Source organism: Aythya marila (assembly GCF_965140915.1).
Source record: "Aythya marila genome assembly, chromosome: 2".
In the NCBI taxonomy this organism is placed as follows: Eukaryota; Metazoa; Chordata; class Aves; order Anseriformes; family Anatidae; genus Aythya; species Aythya marila.
Window position 1 is genome coordinate 84,903,379 of NC_139043.1, and position 24,290 is coordinate 84,927,668.

Genomic DNA, 24,290 nt, shown 5'->3' on the forward strand with positions numbered 1-24,290 from the left:
ATGTTCTTCTGCATTACTTCATTGCGTATATATTTCTTTATCCCTGTAAAACCATCAGTAACAAAAACACTGAAGGGTATCTGTGTTCTAGTCTAGTATCAGATTCATGTACTCATTCAGCAATGGATAGCAAAGTGACTTGGGAACATGAGACTAGCTTTTATCTTCAGTTGTCTGTTCAAATTTGCTATGAGGAATCTGGGTTCTCTGAATTAAGGTGGTGACCTCAGTTCAGTTCCTGGTATACAAAGTGTCCAGGTCATCATAGCTAACGGTAATTGGAACTAGGTAAGCATGCCTATCTCAGTGGAAAGATTTGAAAGGGTCAGGAGACTGAAGTACCTTCTAAGTGTATGGGTAAAGAGCGAAAGATGTTTCATTGAACAGTTTCAGAAGACACACATCGTATGTTTATATATTCTCTGAAAAAAAAGTGACAATTCAAGAGGATAGTTTATTAGCAGTTAAAATGTATATTAATATGGAAATATGTTTCCACTGAAAGGAGATTTTGAAATCTCATTGAAATCAATTGTATTAGTATATAGCTTTTATTTTTTTTAGATCACACAATTTTTTTTTAAGTCTAGAACTGTATTTATTTTTTATATATATTTCTCCTGATGGTATTTCTTGCTGCCTCATTTTCTGTCTAACTAAATCAAATATAACCAAAGTAGAGCAGTTTTGCTAGCCTGCTTGGTTGTGTTTATAAAATAGCTGAGGAAAATGGTCTGATATTGCTAGCATGCTTTGGAGTGGTGTGACTTATGATTATGATTTTACTAGTCAGTAAAAATCTATTGTTTAAGCGTCGCATGACTGTTAGTAGACATATTGAGCCATCACAGCCAAATGAATGCCTTGGAAGGAGTTACTAAACTACCTATCATTTACCTTTTGTAAATTAAAAAAAAAAAAAAAAAAAGACATAGAGGGAAATTAGAATTACTTGATAGAAGCTGAAAGCCATTGAATGTTTTGATAGGGTAAATTGCATCCAGAGTCTTAGAATGAACTGATTCATGTTTACTCCCCAGATTTCCTTCCTGCACAAAATTGCCAGTTGTAGCAAATGGGACAAATCACATGAAGTCTTGGAGATGTGGGTTGGTACCTTCTGGGAGTAACAAACAAAACATTGGTTTTTATCTCTAGTGAAAATGGGTGGAGTCCCAGAGACAAGATAGATAATGTAATACCCAGTTCTGCCAATTACTTGGTCTCTATCTGAAAGGGCCCTGTCAACTGAAAGAACTAATCTTAATTTTGTTAATGTATGTAGTGTTCCAACAGTAGCATCTAAAATGGCTTTAATTTAGACAGGAATTTGGGAGGAAAAAGGGATAGAGATGCATAATGGTATCCAATTTTCAACTCTCCATACTTACATTATTTTGACAGCCACTTTGTACAGTTTCTTTTGTTATTTCATATATACAATGAAGCAATTCCTCTTGCTGCTGTCTCTTGGGAGAGAGATTCATTACAAAAGACTTACAATAATGTAACATTTTGTTTAATTGAGCACAGTAAGGACACATAATTATGAGAAAACAATAGTCCCTTTAAATTTCATATTTCAGATGGAAGTTCTGACATTTTCATACTTAAGATTCATTCTATCCTCATCACTTTCTATCTGTAAACTTATTGTGGTATCTCTGTTTTTTGTTTTTTGTTGGTTTGTTTGTTTGTTTTTACATAGGCATAACAGATGAAAATAATTAGCTGTTGTTATTCATTTTTTTCCTCAAAGAAAATAAAATAGTTTTAAAAGATGACATGATCATGCAAAGATGGACAAAAATTTACCTGTATATTACCTCTTGTCTTTTCATTTAAAAGCATGAAAATGTATCTGTTTTTCAGAAATATTTGTGATATAAACAAGTGATCTAAAATAAAAAAGAGAACTCTCTCAAATATGATACATGGAGGAGAACAAGAAGGACTGTTGTGACAAGACCTGAAGATAGCGCAGTTATTAAGCCAGGCCCATTTCATTTCACAATTATATCTTGGCATGGTGGATTAAAATGCCAAAAAGATAGTGATGGTGAACTGCACTCTTGGCATAATTATACTGTCTAAATATAAGATTTCAAATATAAAACTTTCTACAATATGAGCTTAGATATAATAACAACTGGGACAATTGATTAGAATGATTTAATGATTAGAATGATTTAAAGAAAGGAGAGAAAAAGGAAAAAAAAAAAAAAAAAAGATCTTCATGAGGAATACCTCTCAGGGAAAATTTCCTGTTGCTTTCCTCAGAATAGTACATCTGTTTCCAAGATTGTTTCAGATTGTTTCATATAATTTTGTGTGCAGGTGTGCAAGGCACTTTGATTTTCCTGAGTGGAAAGGAATGTGGAAATGAAAGCAAAAGTGGAAATCGTATCTAAGAGTTAAGTGGGAGAAGGATCATCTGGGAGCTATGTGAGCAGAGACTGAGAGAAACAACAGGGCAATGTAGGTTACTCCAGAGGCTGCTGCAGTCCTATGATACCAAGCAAAAAGCTCTGTGACTGGGACCATCCTCACCACCCCCTCCAAAAAACACTCAGTTTGAGAACTTGAAGTGATGTGTCAGTACTGCTGTGCTGTTGTGAGGTAGATGCTGAACAACGATGTGTGTTTCTTGTTCCTTTCTAATGGGCTCTCCTTACTAACTAACTGTGTTACTGGTGCGATGACTTCAGGCAGTGGGAAGGTTCTTTTGTGATCAGTGGGTCTCAGTCTTTTTTTTTTTTTTTTCTCCAAGGAAAGAATAAGTCTGGTTCTACATAAAAGGATACAGGCTTTTAAAACGTTTCACTTAAAATAAGTAAATTTAGTTAGAAATATAACAATTTACATAAAGGAATTGTGAAGTTGGAGAAGCGAACACTTCTACTTTGAGAAATAGCACAGTCAAGGTTGCCAGTTGTGCATTATGTCATCCTTTAACTTTGTTTTGCATTCTTTTTTCATGAAACATGCTTCCTCAGAGATACTCAGTACAGTAAAGAAGATCACTCAACATCTTGTCTTGCAAACACTGGAAGGCCAAGACACTTAAAACTTTTCATAATTTGCATCAATTGTCCTCCTCGCTTTCTAAATAGTTGACTGGAAACATGCAGCCTGAGTTACAAAAATGCTAAGTGTTCACAGCTGCAAGAGAAGTGGGAACTTTCTTCCAAACACTAAATCTTCTAATCCAAAAGCTTTATCTTTGAACTGGCTGCCTAATTAGAAGCACCTAGGGAGTTTGTGCTATTATGTCTCTTATGCTAGCCCCATTTTGCAGACGGGAACTATCCTGCCACATAGTTCTGGCAGTCCATGTTGCCAAGGGTACCATAGGAACTAAATCCATAAAATCTGTAAGTATTAAGTATCCCCTATGATGGTAATATAGAATAGTATACTAGGGAATTAGTAAGTCTGCATTTTATCAGATGTTAGCATGGAAATATGTGAGGAATGCCAAAGATAAATAGAAATACGAAGAAAACATAGGATCTGTGAGGGTAGAATCCCAGAATGGCTGAGGCTGGAAGGAGCCTCTGGAGGTCATCTGGTCCAACCCTCGCTGCTCAAGCAGAGACACCTAGAGCTGTTTGCCCAGGACCACGTAGAGATGGCTTTTGAAGATCTTCAGGGAGGGATAATCCACAACCTCTCTAGGCAACCTGTGCCAGTGATCCATCAGCTGCACATTTTTAATAAATAAATTAAAAATATTCAGAAGGAAATTCCTGTGTTTTAATCTGTGCCCACTGCCTCTTGTTCTGTCACTGGGCACCACTGAAAAGAGCCTGGCTCTGTGCTCTTTGCGCTCTCTGATCACATATTTATACACATGGATAAGATGCCTCATGAGCCTTCCCTTCTTCAGGCTGAACAGTCCCAGTTCTCTCAGCCTTTCCTCCTAGTAGAGAAGCTCCATTCCCTTAATTATCTTGGTGGCCCTTTGCTAACAAATGTAACGTGAACAACTAAAGAGAGAATGAGAATGCCTATGGATTTGAGTTGAACAAGAATGATTGTTTTGGCATTTTTTACATTCTAGTCAACATTTTTGAATTGATTACCTGTATGTGTAATTGTTAGCTATTTTTACACTGACAAGTATTAAAACTGTTGCATTATTTTCACTATTATGGAACTTCCACCTCCTTTCTTAGGTATCTGAAGCCATGAGGCTGCAGACCCACAGCCTGGACTGTTAATGCTTGCCCAACCAGTAGCAAGGCATTTAATAGAGAAAAGATATTTTAGCTTTCTAAAGTGCATCTTTCAGAGTCTATAGGGAGCTATACTGCCATCCTTCTCTCTAGCCTTCTTTTCGTCTTTTGATCTCCTTGTGTGATACTAGGACAGACTGTCTAGGGCAGAGTGTGATACATGAGAGGTGTTGATGGCAGCCAGTAATGCATCTTTGTACTTCTTTCCAGGGACTACGTAGCAGTGAAGAAAACAAATATCTGCTCTTACAGAGGGTTTTATAATTCATTTACAAAGAGTAGATGTTGTTACTTGATTTCTCTCAATGATGATAACTATGATTCCAAAACTGATAGAAAAGGCTAAGAACTGTAACTTCTGAAATCTTCTGTACTTGAAGCAGACAGCGTTTGTTTTTTATGAATATCTGTAACTCTGTAGCAATTAAGTACAACAGGGATAATTCTTGACTACATACTGTGCCTGCAGACAGAAATTCAGTTATGCTCTTGAAATAAATTCTCTGGATTTGTGTAGGCATTCAAATTAATTTTTCTCTGTTTAACCATTCCATCTGTGCTTCATCATAACAGGGATCAATTTCACTACCTATTTTGATCTGTTTCATATACTTACGAAATATGAAGAGATGCTATGTAGTTATTTAGAGATCTTTGGCAAGTACAGACAAGGATAATGTTCATGTTTTCTGATTGGTTTTCATTCACAGTGCATGCATTGGATCCCAGGATCCTTATTGTGGCTGGGACATGGTGATGAAGAAATGCACTACACTGGAAGAAAGTCTGAGTATGAGTCAGTGGGAACAAAGCATTACTGTGTGCCCAGTAAGTCCAAAAACCTTCTTTTATCTCTTAAAACTTTTGATTCAATGTGAATCTCATGAAAATGAGCTTGCATAAGATTTCTCAAGCTTACAAAAATGTATTTAATACCATTTTCTTCAGGCCCTCCTATCAGACTTGAGCAAGATATTTAGTTTCTTTTCAATTTATTATCAAACTATATTAATTAGATCAAATTGTTTAGCATTCTTTCAAAGGATAGTTATTTTTTGCCCTGCAATGCCTATATTCCTACTTTGAAAACAAATGCTCAAATGTTAGTGATATTGACACATTTTTATTTGAAGGATTTACCTATTTTTTAGTTTAAAAATATCTAATTGCTAGTGTGATAGTCTTTCCTACACCAATCCCCACCTAGCTATAGCCTCCTTTAAGGTACTTATAGAGCACAATAAGGTCTCCCCTGAGCCTCCTTTTCTTCAGGCTAAACAACCTCAGCTCTCTCAGCTGCTCCTCATAAGGCTTGTTTTCTAGACCCTTCACCAACTTCATTGCCCTTCTTTGAACATGCTCCAGCACCTCGATGTCCTTCTTGTAGTGAGGGACCCAAAACTGAAAGCAGTATTTGAAGTGTAGCTGAGAGCCTGAGCAGAGCACAGGGGGACAATCACTCCCCTATCTGGGCTGGCTGCACTATTTCTGATACAAGCCAGGATGCGGTTGGCCTCCTCGGCCACCTGAGCACACTCCTGGCTCATATTCAACTGGCTATTGACCAATACCCCCACGTCCCTTTCTGCCAGGCAGCTTTTCAGCCACTCTTTCCCCAGCCTGTAGCATTTCATGGGGTTGCTGTACCCCAAGTGCAGGACCCAGCACTTAGCCTTATTGACCATCATAAAGTTGCCCTTGGCTCATCGATCCAGCCTATCCAGACCCCTCTGCAGAGATCTCCTACCCTCGGTCAGATAAACACTCGTGCCTAACTTGGTGTCATCTGCAAACTTATTGAGGGTGTACTCGATCCCCTTGTCCAGATCATTGACTAAGATATTGAAGAGAGCTGGCCCTAGTACTGAGCCCTGGAGGACACCACTTGTGACAGGCCTCCAGCTGAATTTAACTCTATTCACCATGGCTCTTTGTGCCAGACCACCCAGGCAGCTTTTAACCCCATGAAGCGTAAACCTGTCCAAGTTTTGAGCAGCCAGTTTCTCCAGGAAAATGCTGTGGGAAACAATGTGAAAAATGTTGAAGGCAGAACAGAACAAAATATTAGAAACTTTTTTAACCTCCCTGCTTTGTTTCCAAGTGGTTCTAAAATCTCTACTGTTAGTAAATGTGCACTGATCTTTTTTAACACCATAGAAAATTTGTTAGATGAATGCATGACCAATTTCTTACAAATTCACATCAGTTGTGGCCTGTTTGTAGTCTAGTTTGGCACAAAATTAAGTGTGACCAGTAATACTTGAGAAGTTATTTTCTAGGGAATTATTCATGTGCCTGAACATTTATTGGCATTTCATGGTGGAGCAGTAAAGGGTCTTAGAGAGATAGCTGGGTATCTGTGCTACTGTGTCTCTGAACTTTGAAAATCGTTTGTGACAAATACAGTTATTGTACTTTGATTTATAATTCTCAAGTGGGTATTTCTGGCATGAGTACACCAACTGTGAGTGAATACAGATAGTAATTAATGTTATGGCACACATATCTGCTTTGAGCTTCTTCCAGTTGGTCAGATATCACTATTACTCATCTAATACTTTTTATAGTAATGAAAGATCTTGTTAATAGTTTTGACAAAATATTTTCCAGTGATAACACTTGCAATCCATCACTAAAAATAGTGGCATCATCAGAGAACTTTTACAAACAAAAAATAAAATAAAATAAAATAAAATAAAATAAAATAAAATAAAATAAAATAAAATAAAATAAAATGTAATGTTTGAATATTTGGGGGAAATAAGGAAGGAAGGAAGGAAGGAAGGAAAGAGGAAAGAAGGAAAAGAAATAAAGAAGGGATTTAGGCAGCTACAGAAAAAAAAAAAAAAAAAAAAAAAGGAAAGGGTAGCAAAAACAGGAAGATATAGAGGGAAAGCAGAATGCAGCCATGTCAGGAAAATACAGCTATATTGTCTCTTTGACCATGACTTTGCACTCAAGGCATGTCAGATTGTGAAAGGTTAATGGGCAGTGGTCTTGAACGAATTCTGGTGAGGGTTAAAAAACCCATGGTCAGTACAGTTTGCTTTCCTATAGTCCTATTACAAAATTGTTTGATTTTACTTGTGAAAAGGAGATATGCATAGGGAGAACAGGGAAATTGTAGGTAACAACAGAGACTACAGTGGGATGATCTTTGCAGGAATAGGGAAAAAAAATCAGGAAAGAGAAACCTCCCAGCCATATTTGCTTCTGAGATCAAGCTTTCCCCCGTGTTTTATAAATGCTTTCGCTGCCATTTGATATAAATTATAATAACTAAAGACAACTGCAGGTTTAGTGTATAATTGTTGGTGTAACAATAAACATGTTTTGGTACAGCATAGGAATAGAAAACAAGAAAGATATTTTCACATCTTTTATATTAATTGTGTTGGGAACATACCATTTCTGGTTTACAGACTATATATTTCTTAGAGTAGCAGTGTAAGAGGAATGTGTTTACTTGTCATTTAAAAAGAAGTACTTATTTCCTATTGTCTTATGAAAAATAACAGCTTATAGTATGTGTGAGCACAGATCAATGAGTTATTTTCAAGAAAAAAAATAGTGTCAGCGGAATTTTGAAATGATGAGTTATGTATGTTGTAGCTGGCAAAATGTACACATTGTTGTTCTGTGAAGAAGCTATATCTGTGAATAATAAATCACAAGAAATGTAATGAATAGTGAAATTAAGGAACCTTCACCACAGTGGAAAGAATCAGCCAGCACCCAATGTGGCAGTGGAAACATGTCTTGTGCTGTAATTGAATCTTGTGTCTTCTAATTATTAGTGAAATGTGTACTTCCCTTACCACTGTTAAAATGAAACAATACTAAAAACAGCAAAGGGAGACACCATTTCAGAATATTCATAAGAATTCTGCAAATATAGTTCCTATTTCAATATATAAGCAAATGTTACAGAATTATGTTCTCACACATTTGATAAAATATGCATGACTACATACTTATTTTTATCTAAGAATTGCTTTCAATTCTATTTAGTCTTCAGTTGGTAGTACTTCTTTTTGACTGAAAGCTAAAATGTGGCAATCAAACCTGGCAATTGTTAGCATTGAAGTGATGTAGTTGCCATCATTTCAATTTATGGTAACAGATAATCAAGATTAACACCTTGCTAAATTGAATTAATAGTACAAACATTAATATTTGTTAATGGAGATGGATTATCCATGTCCAGCCCAATTGTGTTTAAAAGTTCTCGTAGCAATAAAGCCTGATGTGATTTGAGCTAACACATTTAGTTTAAGTTGAACAGTGAAGACTTCTTACTAATGTGTTATGGCTGCATGATGGAATCATTCCCATCAAGGTGAAAACAGTCTGACCCTCCCAACCAAAGGTGTTGAGAAATGACTTTAGCGAGAGCAAACTGGCTAATCATGTAGGGTTAGGTGCGAGGTGCTACTTATGCTTTTTAAAAATGTTTTGTTTTGTTTTGTTTTGTTTTGTTTTGTTTTGTTTTGTTTTAACGGTACATGAATATAATTGCTTCTAGGGTTCCCACTCTGCACTGGTACATCCTCAGCTTGAGTATTGTGTGCAGTTTTGGATGCCACATTATAGAAAAGATGTAAAACTATTAGAGAATACCTAACGAAGGGCTACAAAGATGATGAGGGCAAGACATATGGGGAGAGGACAATATAACTCCATTTGTTCAGCCCTAAGCAGAGCAGGCTGAGGGGAGACCTCATGGCAGCCTGCAGCTCCCTCACGAGGGGAGTGGAGGGGCAGGTGCTGAGCTCTGCTCTCTGGGGACAGCAACAGGACCCGAGGGGATGGCATGGAGCTGGGACAGGGGAGGGTCAGGCTGGGGGTTAGGGAAAGGTTCTGCACCCAGAGGGTGGTCAGGCACTAGGACAGGCTGCCGAGGGCAGTGGTCACTGCACTGAGCCTGCCGGAGTTCAAGAAATGTTTGGACAATGCTCTCAGACATAGGGTCTGATTTTTGGGTGACGCTGTGTGGAGCCAGGAGTTGGCCTTGATGGGCCTCTTCCAACTTGGGATAATCTATGATTCTACAGTTTAGATATTGTCAAATGTAAAACCACATTTCACTATTTTGAAATGGTACTATCAGACGTATGTTTCCACAGACATTCTTGCACATACTATTTTATAATAAGTGTCCAAGTTGCTAATCACAGGCAAATTTTAGGAAATAGGCATTGCTGTCATTAGAGGATAACGGAGGAAGTAAAATACACTTCTTATTGAATAACTGTAGGTTGAGTATGGTTGTGAAGGGCAATGGTTGTAATTATTGTTTTTGCTATAGTAGTGGCATCCAGTGACCCAGATTATCCGGAGATGGTGGGAATCCTACAGCTGTAGCAATTGCAACAAGTGTAGTGTACTGTCTGGAAGATAATACTGCAGAATTAAGGAATAGTATGAAGCAACTATCAGGCCTCAGGTAGGCCTTTCTGTTTTGTTTATTTCTAGACGAGGAATCTGACAGTGGATGGACATTTTGGGACGTGGTCACAGTGGAAACCTTGCAGCCACACAGATGGTACCAGTGTTGGATCCTGCCTCTGCAGGACGCGTGTGTGTGACAGTCCAGCTCCTCAGTGTGGAGGGTGGCTGTGTGAAGGACCAACCATGGAAATTGCCAACTGTTCCAGGTAAAAAAAAAAATAAATTCAGGTTCTATTGCTTATGGTTTTAAATTTTTAACTTAATCATAAAAAACAAACAAACATAATTTGCATCATTTGAAATGTCATCCACAATCCACTGATCCTGTTATGTACACGAAACAGTCCATAGTGATGGCCACAGCAAATGAGGCATTGGAAATTCTCTCTCAAACATTGTGGGAGGGAATAGCAAATAGTGATTTTAAATGCAGTGTACCAAATGGCAAATAGTGCTTCTAAATGCAGTGTACCAAATTATACTGTCCTCTGTTAGTTTTAACAAAATGTTAGAGAGAAAAACATAAATAAATGTTAGGTAATATCCAAATTATGATATTTTTCTCAGTTCTTTGAGTTCTGTGAGTCATAAAACTAGTGAAACCTCAGGAGCTCACTATTGTTGAGTTTTATTTTTCTTGATTTCTGTTTTTCTTCTACGAATACAAAAACTGTACGCTTAACCATCAGATAGTTCTGAGAACTGAAAAAGTTTCTCTCTCTCTCTCTCTCTTTTTTTTTTTTTTTTTTGGTTTGTTGTTGTTGTTGCTTTGGGCAGAATATTAAATTCTTTTCAAGATGCTTGATCTCAAGTACATTTTTTCTAGTGTATGTTCTAGTGTATACTAGGGAGGTACAAGTGCCTTCACGAAGTTTGCAAATACAGGGTTAACTCTTCTGATAAGTCACAAATAAGGTATTATAAGGTATTTGTGACTTATCAGAGTATACTGTTGAAACTGTGATCTAATGCATTTTGATTTTTTTTCCTTTAATCACTTTAATCACAAATAGGTAGCAAAACTTGATGTTCAGATGTCTCTGAAAAAAGAAAAAAAAAAAAGAGACCCGCAAATAATAATTGGACAAATATGTAATTAAAAGTTATCTTCAGAACTTTGGTACAAAAGTTCGCAAATCAAGTTTACCCAGAATAAAGTGACTGAAAGCAACTAAGTAGCTTCATGTCTTTGGACTTTATTTACTTCTTGTGTAATGGGGTCCTTGCAGCAGTTTACAATGCAAGGAATATGGAAGGATCAGAGCACTTTTATTTTAGTTCAGTATTCTTTAAGAAATGGAACACAGTGAAGTATTAATGATTTCTACAGAAATGTTAATGGGTCAGATTTTGCTGTCAGTCACACCTAATCAGCCATTCGCTATGTATAACAGATGACAGAGCCTGAGCTTTTTATTCTACCAGAAATGGAGGCTGGACACCATGGACTTCTTGGTCACCTTGTAGTACCACTTGTGGAATAGGCTTTCAAGTTCGTCAGCGTTCCTGCAGCAATCCAACCCCTCGACATGGAGGACGTGTCTGTGTGGGACAGAATCGCGAGGAGAGGTGAGTTATCTTTTCTCTATTATCTATTTTATTTCTTCTGCTCAGCTGTATTCCACAGGATATTTTCTCTTTTACCTACCTGGTTTTTCTTTCATTCCATTTTCTTCCACTCTCTCTTTAAATCCACTGCTGCACAATAGCAGTATTCCCATTAGCAAGGTTGTGGGGCTGCAGCAGTTCTTTCATCTTTCACTTCAGCTGCATCCCTTCCAAGCCAGCTGAGCTCCTAGTAGTGCCAGAGAATTGTGCTGAAGTCATGTGCTGTTGTCCCTTGAGACCCTGAAAATTGATTCTCCTGGAAAATTGATTGCAGTGTTTGAATTGTAAGTCGCCTGGGCTCAAGACCTGGAATTCAGAGCAAAATATAGTAAGGTCACAGCACTATGTTACTGATACTGTGAGTTCGTTTTTTCTGCCTTAAATGAATTAAGCATCTATATAATGTCTAGAGAAGTTTCAAGGGCTTTGTTTTATATTTGATAGATATAATACACGTGGAGTCAAATATCTTTTAGCAAGGTTTCAGTATTTTTGTTGTTGTTTTTGTTGTTTTTTAAATTATTTGTATGTATATTAGCCCCTGAGAAGATCAAGTCAGCTTAAATATTGATTTCAACATCTAATGTTTTGTACCAGACTGAGCATTTTGTCATTATCTCAGAATCTAAAATTCAGACCTCTGATTTTTTCATACACATACCCAAAAGTCTTTAATATGTTATTTATGTGATAGGAACTTTAATAGAAATTAAACATTTATTTAGATCAAACTAGAATATATTCAGATCCACTACAGCTCTTAGATTGGTTTATTATCTTGTTTCCTGAGGCATGCCAAAAAGTTAATAGCAGAAGACTGGTGCTGGTGTAAGAATTTGGATTACTGTAGACATCCATTACAAGAGATGGGTGTGGATATATTTCCTGTCAATATATACTTGCAGTTTACTTCAGTGCTTCTGTAAAGTACTTCCACATAACCAAAGGAGAAGGGATGCTTTTGTCCTACAGTGCTGTCAGATCAAAGTAAGATTTGGTAACCTTTATGGTGAGTTTCAATGGGGGATTTAATTAAGCAACAGCTCTGGCATTTCCTCAGATGAAGAGATTCCAGGGAAGGGAATTTTCATCACACATTTATGTATTGACAGAAAATAAGGGATCTGGCTTCTCTAACTCTAAATGTAATGGATTGGTATCGTAGAATATGTGAACACTTGCTGTTTCAGAGCCATTAATATTTACCATTTCATCACAGAGGAAGTGCATTTTGATATTTCAGAAATTGCTTTCTGAAAATAGTTTGCCCAATCAAAAAACTGTTCACCAAATGTAGAATTATATCTGCTGCCACATAGCTCTGTCCTAGCATGAATAACAGTTATTGATTTTCTTGAACTGAGAGGTCAGTCCAGGGCAAGATACAATAAGACTGGATATAGAAGAAAAGAGTTTAGTTTGAATAGACTTTTTGGTGATGGACTATGAATGTTAGCAGTCATTGTTCATCTTTATTTTAGCATAGAATAGTCCAATAAGGAGTTTCAGAGAAACACAGAAAGCTGTGAGAAATACTTATCTGATTATAAGAGAAAATGTCCAGTATTAAAACAACGGATGCACTGAAAAAGCATATACAAAATGGAAAGTGATATTTACAATGAGTTGAAATACTTACTTAGAAGGATTGGATTTTGGTACACAGTTGTTCTGAGTAAACAGAAAGCTTAAGTTGCTCTGCTTTTGTAGACCGCAAGTTACTTGTACTATCCCTCTTTTGTCCATTTCAGCAGCAGTCTGGGATTATGTGCCAGTAAATTTACTGCAGGATACCTTTTTTCTCTCCCAGTTCCTCTGTAGCTGTTTACTTTCTCCATGAAACAGCCTCCACTCCCACCAGGCCTGCATTGCCTTATCAACATGCCTCTCATTCACTAGCTTGCTCACAGCTAATTTTCATACCTCTACCCTGATTGTGTTTAGGCTTTCCACAAAACTTTAGTGTGCTGATGCTTTTGGAAGGATAATATGTATTTTATTTCAAGAAGGTGTGGTAGGTTAGCACATTTTGTTACACCATTTGTAAAGCAGCTTTTCTAGAGGAACAGTATTTCCCAGGATTTTGTCAGTGTCAGGCAAAGAACTTGGATCTTTTCAGAGCTGTAAAAAGTGGAGTCCTACGAAACTTGCCAGGCAGGGCTCATCCACCACCCACAGCAAGGGAGCAGAGCAAGCCTGCAGATCATGGCCGGATTCAACCAAGCATCTGGGTCTAGGTGATACTGTGTTGATGAGACAGCCTGAGATCCCAGTGGGAATCCAAACTACAGTCTTGAAGATCCCTGGCTGACCTTAAATAGAGCTCCTGGGCCCATGGGTGAGGTTGGTTGCCTCCATTAAAGCTTTTCGAGTGCCCTCAGGGCTCTAACAGCTTGTGGAGAGTTCTGAGCTGAGGGCAATGGAGTACCAGTATTTGTAGTAGTATTAATTCACTGTTTCCGTTCAGTGCCAGCGGAGTTACATCTGTGTCAGGTGGACACTGTGTACTTAAGAACTGGGCCCAATACATTTAGGCAGACTCAGCAAGTAGTCCACTTGCAGTACTTTATAAGAAATGTCTTTGCCTACAGAGTGCCAATAAGCAGCGTCTCAGATTTTCTCGTGGAAATTAATGAATGTTTATAAATAGCCTAACATTTTACTTTCTTAGTGGCCCAGCCCATAAGTAAGGTGAATATCTGTATAGTTTTACTAAAAATTAATATTAGGTGGTTTACACACTGTGTGCTTTTGTCTTTACAAAAGTACACATTCATGTCACCTTCACACATTTAGGAGATTAATTAAGGGATTCAGTTTCCACAATCAACATTGTGCCAAGTTTTGGAACAGCTTTTAAACAAACACTGTTTCCAGTAGAAATCCAGTGCATAATTACATAAAAATAAACACAAAAAGACAGCTTATTGCTGAGGTTAATTCTCCTACAGATGTGAATGAATATTCAGTTTGAGAATATTTTTCATGCGTTAAGGAGTAAATGTTTGGCTAGGCTATGTTTGTTTTACCTCATGAAATCTGTGATCCTGCAATGTCTAATGCATCAAGTAGATCTGTGCTTGCTGGTCATTCCCTTGAAGTCAGTGGAAATATTTACCAATTTAAAGTTTTGCAGATAGGTTAGGCAGTTGCATGCTCTAGTGCTAAAGGATGGGGGGATGGAAAACATTTGAGAGATAGCAGCAAAGACTTGGATTACAAAGTCAATTTGCCTTGTAGAAATAGGTCAAAAATACAGCTGATGTGTGCTTAGACAGAATATGGAGAGGGAATAAAAATAGGATTTTAACAGAATTTGCTAATCAGATAAAATAATATTGTAATTAATGCTCGAGATGGAAAACAACCTGATGAATTCACTAGGGGCTTACAAAAATCTGGTCTTTTTCTCTTCCTCTTCCTCTTCCTCTTCCTCTTCCTCTTCCTCTTCCTCTCTTTTCCTTTTCCTTTTTCTTTTCCTTTTCCTTTTCCTTTTCCTTTTCCTTTTCCTTTTCCTTTTCCTTTTCCTTTTCCTTTTCCTTTTCCTTCTTCTTCTTTCTTTTTTTTTTTTTTCTTTTGTTTTCTTTTGTTTTCTTTCCCCTGTGTGTGGAATATTCACTGAAGCTGCTGGGAAAACTCTACAGGTTTGACTTTATAGAGTCTGTATTGCCCTGTCTTGACATTGCATGTCACTGTTCTGTCACTGAATGAAAATGCTTTTCCTCTCCTTGCTGAGGAAGATGTAGTAGTACAGCCTTGTTAAGTCCACTGGTCTCCCTCCTATTGGTGCAAAACTGAGGTACATTAGAATGAAAATCCCTTGCTTCTAGGAAGTGTATTCCTCTTCCATTACAAAGGGAAAAAGGAAGAAAAAAGAGCAGAGCAAATCAGAATTAGAAAAATGAATTGGCTGCAGTTAAGGAGTAAACCATTGAAAACACTGGGAATTTTCAGGAGTACAATGTAGGAAGCAGTAGATATTGTCACATTTACTTTGTACACAATCCTCAGAAGATTCAGAACGCTTGGACTTGTTTCCATGAGAAGGAGGAAGCACTGAGAGCCAAACATCCCATCTGTGTAGCCCTGTTTGCTTCTGAGCAGAACAAACGAGCTCAGTCTCCTTCAGCAGAGAAGATCAAACACCAAGAGTCCTTGGACTTGCCCCTACTCCCACGACTACCCTTCCTGACGGGAAGTGTGTGCTCCCATGCTCCTCGCTTTGTCTGTTCCCTCCTCTTCCACAGAAATTCCTGAGAGCACATGCCACAACCCCAGCCACCTTCCAGAGTCTCCTGAGTGGGGATTTCTGTTGATGCAGCAATCTCTTTCCAGAAAGGCATGTGTGTGCGTCACATGTCTGCCTTCAATTAAAGGAATCCAGCATTCCCATCAACCTCAGCACAGTCTGTGCTTCCCAGTAAGTTAGCAGCTGGTAACCATGAATACCCAGCACACAACAGTATTACATGGGAATAGGTGGACAGGGATTAAGGTTAGTTTGTTTTTCTTAAATGCATATTAACATAATATTGTTCAAAATTAAGTGTTATGTGTTTAAACAGAATCTCTGTGCAGAGTGAAAAAGACACATTTGTAACTGTCATGCAGTTAATGTGTTGTACTCAGTGCTGCATGACAACACTAATTTGACTAAAGTCAAATACTTTGTCTTTTTATAACACTGAAATAAATTGCTGAAATAAATTCCAGTTGTACCCTAATTGCCTGGAGTAAAACTTACAAATTACTCTAAGAACTAGTGGTTCTGGACATGTCTGGATAGAGGATGTTTTCCTTTTCCCCAGTATGACAATTCCTTTATTAGGGCATTTGAACTTGGGCTCACTGTAAGGGAAAATGGGAAAGGTCACTGTACAAAACCCACATTTCGCTAGGCTGTTCTTCTATCTGACCTCATCACAGCTAGAGATGGGATTAGGGGAGAGGGCAGTGGTTTCACAGATTCAAGTTTCTTATATTGCGTGTTTTGTTGAATTACTGTAAAATGTTAGCCCTTTGGGTCCTGAGAACAAAATTAAGAGGGGAAGAAAGGGCAAAAGGGAAAAAGGGTTACTGAATGACTTGAAATGCAGCCAAGAATCAATATAATGAAACTTGGCTCAAAGCCCCTTGCTGTAGCACAGCACTCAAAGATCAATTGCAGGGATGTATCTAATTTTGAAAACATACCTGACGTTTTTAGAGGTTGTCTGACTGAAATGAAAATCAGATTCCACTTGTACACTGTGATTTTTATTCCTTTTCTGAAAAAAAATAAAAATCAGCAATCGGTTTTGTCATATTTTTTCCCCTGATTTGAAAGCAGTAGTTGCATGTGAATTTTAGTTTTTGTTTGTTTGTTTGTTTTCATGTTGTTGTCGTTTGTTTGTTTGTTTGTTTGTTTTTTCCAGTTTCATCTTGTAGTTTCAACTGTAACTTTAAACATTGCTGGTTAGCAGAATTGCTAGTCTTTGAAGTGCTTACTGTGTCAATTGCTAGGCTCCATTCTGTCTTCCACTTAAGAGAGAGAGCAGGTGATAGAGCACAATGGCATTAAGAGGCACTGTGTAGAGTCAGGAATCTCATCTAAATGAGATTTGTCACACCTGACTTCAGGTGTCCACGATGTGAGTGTTAATGCACAAGTGAGATGGCTGAACTTCCACTATAGTTTATAGATCTCTAGGCAACACAGGCAGTGGAGAACAGACTACTTTGTTTCATTCTACTATATATTCCTAAATTGTGCCAAATTAATGATTCTAGCTCTGTAGGTTGTATCAACAAAATTTGAATTGGCTGTATGGAATCTTAGATGTCTCTCTCTCACACAACTCTTATAGTTATTATAGAGGAATCAGTACATCGAGGACTGTATTTGTATGACCTGTATTAGACATTTACTTTATGGTGACATAATTCATGTTTTTAAAAAGATTTTTTCTTTCCATGAGCTGTTGCTCAAGTTTAGATGAGTACTTCATTTCTAGAGAGCTACACAGTATGTGTCTATATTTTAAGGTGAGATGAATCCCACCCTTAGTTTCACTTTTCGCGTGGCTGAATATCAGTAATTGTCAATTTCATGGCAGACTTGCTTAATCCCATGTGTGTATCCCAAATTAATTTAGCACATCTCCATTCAAAACTAATTAAAATATGCAAAATATGTACTCATTTAAATAAATAAATGGTGATGTTGCATGTAAGTTTCATTGGGTACACATTCTCAACAAATGATCACAGAGACCAACTATCACAAATATTTCCATAAATGAATGCATGTGACAGAGAATATGCATGCAGCTGTTTGAGTTTTTTGAGAAGAATATCCAGTCCCAGAACATTCCTCTGCATCTTTAGGGATAGCATAATGTGAACTGTGAATTGCAAATAATGAACATTCAAGAGAAAAAAAAAAAAAAAAAGTTTATGCATAAACTATGGTTGAAAAGACATTTACTCAAATCACACACAGAAGAATTCAGAGATAGCAGATTCATAAATATTGATTTTTTATTGTTTTCCCCTCAGTTTGCTGGAGAACAGCAGACATGCTCAATACAAGCCGTTAATAGTTTACTTAACAATACAGAAACACGACACTAAATATTGCTACCCCACTCCCAACCTTTTAAATTGCAGTGGAGTTGCTCAGACCTACAGATAAATTTTAAATCACAGGCTCCAGTGTATGTGAAAAGCCTACTGATATATATATATATATATATATGTGTGTGTGTGTGTGTGTATATATACACATATATATATATGTGTGATATATATAGATATCACACAAACAACATTTTTTCCTTACAGACTTCTGAACATGCAAATTCTTTGGTAATGAAGAATTAAAGCTTGAAGATCTTGGGGATTTCTGGAAAAAGAAAAAAAAAAAGTTGTTTTTCTTTCTGAAATGTTGTTATTCTTTTTGAAAATAACAACAGTTTATACTGTCATTGTTTCTCTTTGTGTAGAAAATGAATTACTGTTCAGTTTTCATGGCAGGAGAGTGCAAAGTGATGAAAGCCTGCCAGAAATGCAAGAAGACAGTGGATTTTGGATGACTGGTGTAAAAGATGAGGAAGTATTGTAATAAATGGAATTGTTTGTTCAGAACAGTCAGAAATAGTAGGAACAAGAGCCATACAGTGGCAACCACAGTGGTCCCTTTTTGAGTCCCAGTTGTGCTTACTGATAGCCCAAACCCTTTGAACCCACACAGAGGGGCTTTACCAAGCGGTGTATGCTACAGCCAGTGTCACTAGATGGCACACTAAAAATCAGGAACCTTAGGTTTTTACAAAAAGTCAAAAAGAAAAAAAAAAAAAAAAAAAAACACAACACTAAAAGTTGGGACTTTTCCAAATGTCTGAATGTCGTGTAACAGTAATGATGGCTTTGTAATTAGATATTCCTGTTTCCCTCAAGATCTTGGAAGCACCCTGAATCAGTTTGCAGCCCACTGGGAAATCCTTCAAAGATTATAATAGCTGAAAACACCCCTTACAAGATAAAGCAGTAACACTATCAGAACAATACACTTTTCTGTGCCTAGAGTCAATGTTTCAGTTTTTATTTTGCCCATAAAAGTGGAGTCACTGTAGAAAGCAAAATGAAAAAAAAGAAAAAAGAAAAAAAGCTTTGTGAGGACGAGAGAGATGGTTCCTAATCAATGCTTGGCTGGAGAATGATAGAAGAGTGCCTGCCTAAATGGTTGTCTTTTGTTTGTTTGACTCATTTCTGCCCCAGATGTATAGCCACAACTGTTATTATGAAAGTAGCTGTCAGCCTTGCTTATGTGCTCACAGTGCAATAGCATGGCTGTATCATGAGTTGTATCATAGAGGGTATTAAGGCACTGAATAAAGCAAACAAATGCTTCAAATGCTTCAATAAATTCTTAAACTCTGCACAGTGTGATAACCATTAGTTCAATGTTTTATGAATAAGAGAAGGGCCCTTTGTATAAAATATTTCCTTGTACAAACACCTATCGGAATAATCAAATAAAGAACTTGGAGGAGTTTTTGTCTCGATACTAAACAGATTATTTGGCTCCTTGTCTGCCTCTTCTCACAGGTACTGCAATGAGCATCTGTTGTGCCCCCCTCATGTGTTTTGGACAGGCTGGGGTCCATGGGAACGCTGCACTGCTCAGTGTGGAGGAGGGATTCAAGCTCGGCGTAGGATATGTGAAAATGGTCCTGACTGTCCTGGCTGCAGTGTGGTAAGTAATTCTCAGCTTGCCCTTCAGCAAATAGGCATGTGCCCATGTGATGTACCCCTAACATGAGTCAGTAGAGTACATTTGTCTTTGCATTGCTGGTGTGTGTTGAAATTCACACAGTTTATTGGAGAAATATATATCAATCAGTTTTTATATAATGTCATCTAGATTATAGGCTTCCTGAGGCAAGGTTGGTGCAGATGGGCAATGTGTCTTCGGCAAGTTTATGGTCTTTTTTATTTTGTTCACCAGAATACATGGGAACTCTTGCTATGAGCCCAGGTCTCTGGTGTCTCTGGTCCTGTACAGCACAGAAAAGGATAGCTTTAAAATCTAAATAAATAATGTGACAAAAAGTGAATACAGATTACACAGTGATCTTAGCATCTCAGTAGCCTAACAGCTGCCAATTTTTGAAGCTACTGTGGGACAATTTTGAATGAATTAAATAAATTGTGAATACCTCATTTACAAAGGGAAGTGTGGGGAACAGCATATAGGGGCTTTTTCTTACATATGAACAAACAGAGCATTATGTTTCATGGGATGGGCACATCAAAATGGAACATTGCTTTCTTGAAGCAGTATATACATAGCAGCGTATGAGTGTTTGAGAGAAACATAGCAGAGACATGCAGAGAGCAGGGTGACAAGTTCAGTGCAGTACACTAGGAAAATAAGCTCGGTGTGAATAGTGATGAGTGGTTAACACCATCAAAGCCAAAGGAAGGGATTTTGTTGCAGTACAACTAGAAGCTGAAGGAAAGACTTAGCAAGTGTAGGTGAATATCAGAAGACGAACCTTGGGGTGCCGTTTCATGTTACAGCTAATTTGAATTCTAGTGATGGATTGTCATGGAAGGGGATATTATGTAGAAAGCAAAATTTGAAGTGGCTGAAACCTAAGAAGATAGATTCTGTTGCTGAATGACAGAAGGTATTGTTAATCTCCCCAGTGACCAAAATGAACACAGCTCAAAGGAAAATTGTGGGTTCTGTTTTATCCATGTAGAGTTTAATGACTAGGCCTAATGCTGCACACTGAGAAATATGCACTCAGCTTTGTTCCAGAATACTAGACACAGAATAATTTTTATTTATTTCTGTTTTCACATATTAAACCAATCTTTACATGCCTTCATTTTAGAGAGTAAACAATTAATTCTGAGGTTTGTCATCATCTCTAGACTATTTGTTAGTCTGGTAGTAATTCAGTATTAAAGGAAGGATCATTTGTTACCTTTCTTAATTTTAAGCATTTGTGTATTTTCCCAGGATTTGTTCTCTTAATATTTATCCTGGTGGTAAAGTGCATTTTCATTATATTGAAAGCATCCAACATTTTTTTTCTTGTCTTTCAGCTGAACTTTAAGAATTAGCCTAATAACTTTTTCAAAGTTTTCCAAAATATTTGTTTCCCCCAATGATACACAAAAAAAGCAGACATATGGCCTAGATCTATTGTTAAGTCTTCATGGCTAGCATAGTAAAGAGCATAGTGTGAAAGGTTTCTGTCCCAGTCATCCCTGTTTATCCCATCTCCTAGTATTCATGACTTCATGGGATGGGATAAACAAGTATTCTAGTATAGCTGGTATTCATTATTCACTTGGAAAACTAAATAATCTCAGGAAAAAATGCAATGAAAGTGGTAGTATTCTACCCTACCTACTGGATATCAGATCTGGAGTAAAAGATGTTATAAGCCTTTCACCAAGTGAATGAAAGGCATACCTGAAATAGGCTCAGGGAATTAAAATACCAAGTTCTCTTTTTTTTTTTTTTTTTTTTTTTTTTTAATCATGAGAAGATAGCTTTAATATAAAAGAAGGCATTCTGAGTTTCTTATTTACCTTCAGTAAAGATGAATTCAGGGAAACTTTCATAATGCTAGAATACCCTGAGTTGCCATAGGTCTGCAGTTGTATGGTTTGGATTCTGCTGTCTGTGTAGTCAGGACTTGCATTCTTAAAAAGCAGGAAAGAAGCACGTAGACTGAGGAGAGCATACCATTTAAGAAGAAAATAAAAATATTAGACTTCATTTCATTTTGAAATGTTTTTGGTTTTTTTTTCTGATGCATCAGAAGTGTAGGGAGGCCTAAGTGCTGTCTTGGGACCACTTTCAACTATGGTGGTTCTTTATCTTTAAAACAATTTTTCAATGGGGGGTTGGGAGAGAAAAAACACTGCAACTGTTTTCTTAAGAAAGGGTCTTCATCTTGTTTGCCAGCAGTATCAGGGGACCAGATATCAGGTAGGGAGTACCTACCTCTTCTGTTTACTAATCTGAGACCAGCCTGTGTGTCTGTAGTACAGCCAATCTTAATCTCTTTAGCTGTTCTCATTTTGCTGCTTTTACCATATCCACAGCAGTTGTCTGTGTCCATCTGATGATTTCTACTATGTAATTTTTACTCAGCAAATTTCCTCCCTTTTAGCTCTGTTGTATTGCTGTTAGTCCATAACAGCACAGCAGGTGGCTACTGCTTGTGTTTTGTTTTATTCTCAAGTGCTGGTTCCTTGGCTGTATCTCATATTCAACCAAGGCAGAATTCAACCAAGACGATTGGATATTTCTTATCAGTACTTAGTAGAGAGTTCCATGCAGCTATTGCAAACTTAGCATCTTATAAAATAATAATAATAAACCTTTTGATGCATACAGATATTCCAAAGATATAAAAACATGATGGTATTTTAAAGATGCATCTCTCACTGAAGTTTACTCAATACATAAAAATAGATAACCGGAGAATAAAGACCAAAACCATTTAATCATTTTTGCTCAATATAGAAGATCATAAACTTTTATGATATATGAGAGCTAGAACACAGATACTCCAGAAGGTCAAAAACATGAAGTTTGAAGTCAAAATCTGGAGCCATAAGGACCTGTCAAGATCTTTATGCTAATCAAAGTTAGTGCAGAATGCTGGAAATTGTCTAATGAGTGAGAGGATTGTCACAGCCAAATTTAAGAGCAGCCAAAATCAGGTAATTGAAAGCTTAGGTGGATGACAAAACCGGTATTACTCAAATGTATTCAGGTGATCCATGTGCTAGAGAAAGCACTGTGGAATTCTGTGGACTAAGTTAATATGACTCAGAGGACAAATCTCTTTAGATTTTACAGCATACTTGGGTAAATTGTACGTTTGCTTCAGAAAGCTCTTTTCCCCTGAGAAGCATAATCTCAGTTGAATTTGACTCGGGTCAGTAATAAAAAGTAAATTATTTTCAGAATTATTCCTAGAATAGGAATTCTAGTCCAAGGCTCCAGTTGGATAACATACATTTTGTATTTGTGTTCTCATTTCAGTCATGCTAACATATGCATTAATTTTAGTATTGTAATGGAAATCTGGTAAAGAGTATATACTTCACATATACCAAAACAAAGCATGTTAGATTTTTCTGTGAAATAGAACAGAAGAGCAGATTTTGTGTTGTTGTTCCTTAAAAATAGTTGCTAGTGTTGCATTCATATTTTTTAATTATTATTTTAATGTTCCAGAATTGTGCTGAAAACCAGGGAATTCTGTATTCTAAAGTTTCTGCTATGACACATGTTTAAAAAAAAATGTCTTGGAAAAACAAATATCAGAAATGTTCTCTTTCATTAAGTTTTGAAAAGGAATTTGAAGATGGAAGGTTTGCAGAAATACTTTGTCCATCAGAAAGGACACAGTCTGCCTTTAAAATATTTGTCATATCCCAAAATAAATTCCAAACGCCCATTTGAGCAACAAGAGAACAGAAAAGATTGTTATTGTGTTTATATTTATTTATTTATTTATTTATTTATTTATTTATTTAAGTTTCTGCCTGATCTCTAAGTTAAGGGAAAATACTCCATCGTCTATTGCAAAACCAGAAAATGTACCTCACAGAAAATGTGAGGTACAAAAAATTACACTTTTTCTATGACATTTGACTATTTCATGCTCGTTTCCTTTTCAAATTTTTTTTTTTTTTCCCTCTCTATAATGTAAACTCCGTGGAATATTAGTTGTTTCTTGTATGTTTTAAATGTTTTGCAAAATAGAGCCTGCCTTCCTCTGATGATGTATATGTAGCTGCAATTATAACCAATATCAAGTAATTAAAACGGTTTAAAAAGTCACAAGAAATAGTTTCAGAAAATGCTGACATACTGAAAAGTGGTACATGTGACTCTCAACTTTGTCAGTTAAGTGGGTTATCAACTTGGCATGCATAGTCGAAGTAAATGTGAAATACAAACTGATTTAAATGATGTGAATATATATCTAAGTATGAGGCAGTTAAGGTAGTGTTTAATTACATACGCAGCAATCATTCTGCTGTTTGATTTATTTAACTTTGAGAAAGGGGCTAAATTGCAAGTTGTTTGCTTTCTTGCTTAAAATAAAGCATTGTGAAACTTCACTTTTTTGAGAAGTATATAATTTTAAAAGTAAAGCTACAAAATAAACCTTTGTCTCTTGGAAAACTATCAAAACTCCCCTTAATTCAGGACAAATTAAGAAATTCACTACAACCTACGACAGTTGATAGTGACTTCAGTTTTCTTCTGAGGTTCCTATAACAAACTTTTTCAGGGACTTCCAAGTCACGTGCAATATTTTATTTTATGGAACAATTATAGTTGTTTTGAAATCTTTTTCAAACCTAGTTGGACATGTTGCCCTAAATATGTATTCTCACATTCAGGAGCTTTGCTCTTGATTGTTATGTATGATACAGATTATGTACTTTGGATTCAGAATCCCAGAT

General features: G+C 36.9%; 1 protein-coding gene across 7 annotated transcripts in view; it reads left to right on the forward strand.

The window, feature by feature from the left end:
- Positions 1 to 24,290, forward strand: part of SEMA5A (semaphorin 5A) — a 340,995-nt gene that overhangs the window by 246,313 nt on the left and 70,392 nt on the right. For all 7 annotated transcript variants that reach the window (XM_082753180.1, XM_082753178.1, XM_082753176.1 and 4 more), the window contains 4 exons: positions 4,949 to 5,066; positions 9,714 to 9,895; positions 11,115 to 11,258; positions 19,386 to 19,533. In XM_082753180.1, the coding sequence (XP_082609306.1) occupies positions 4,949 to 5,066; positions 9,714 to 9,895; positions 11,115 to 11,258; positions 19,386 to 19,533 (592 nt within the window). The remainder of the gene's footprint in view (positions 1 to 4,948; positions 5,067 to 9,713; positions 9,896 to 11,114; positions 11,259 to 19,385; positions 19,534 to 24,290) is intronic.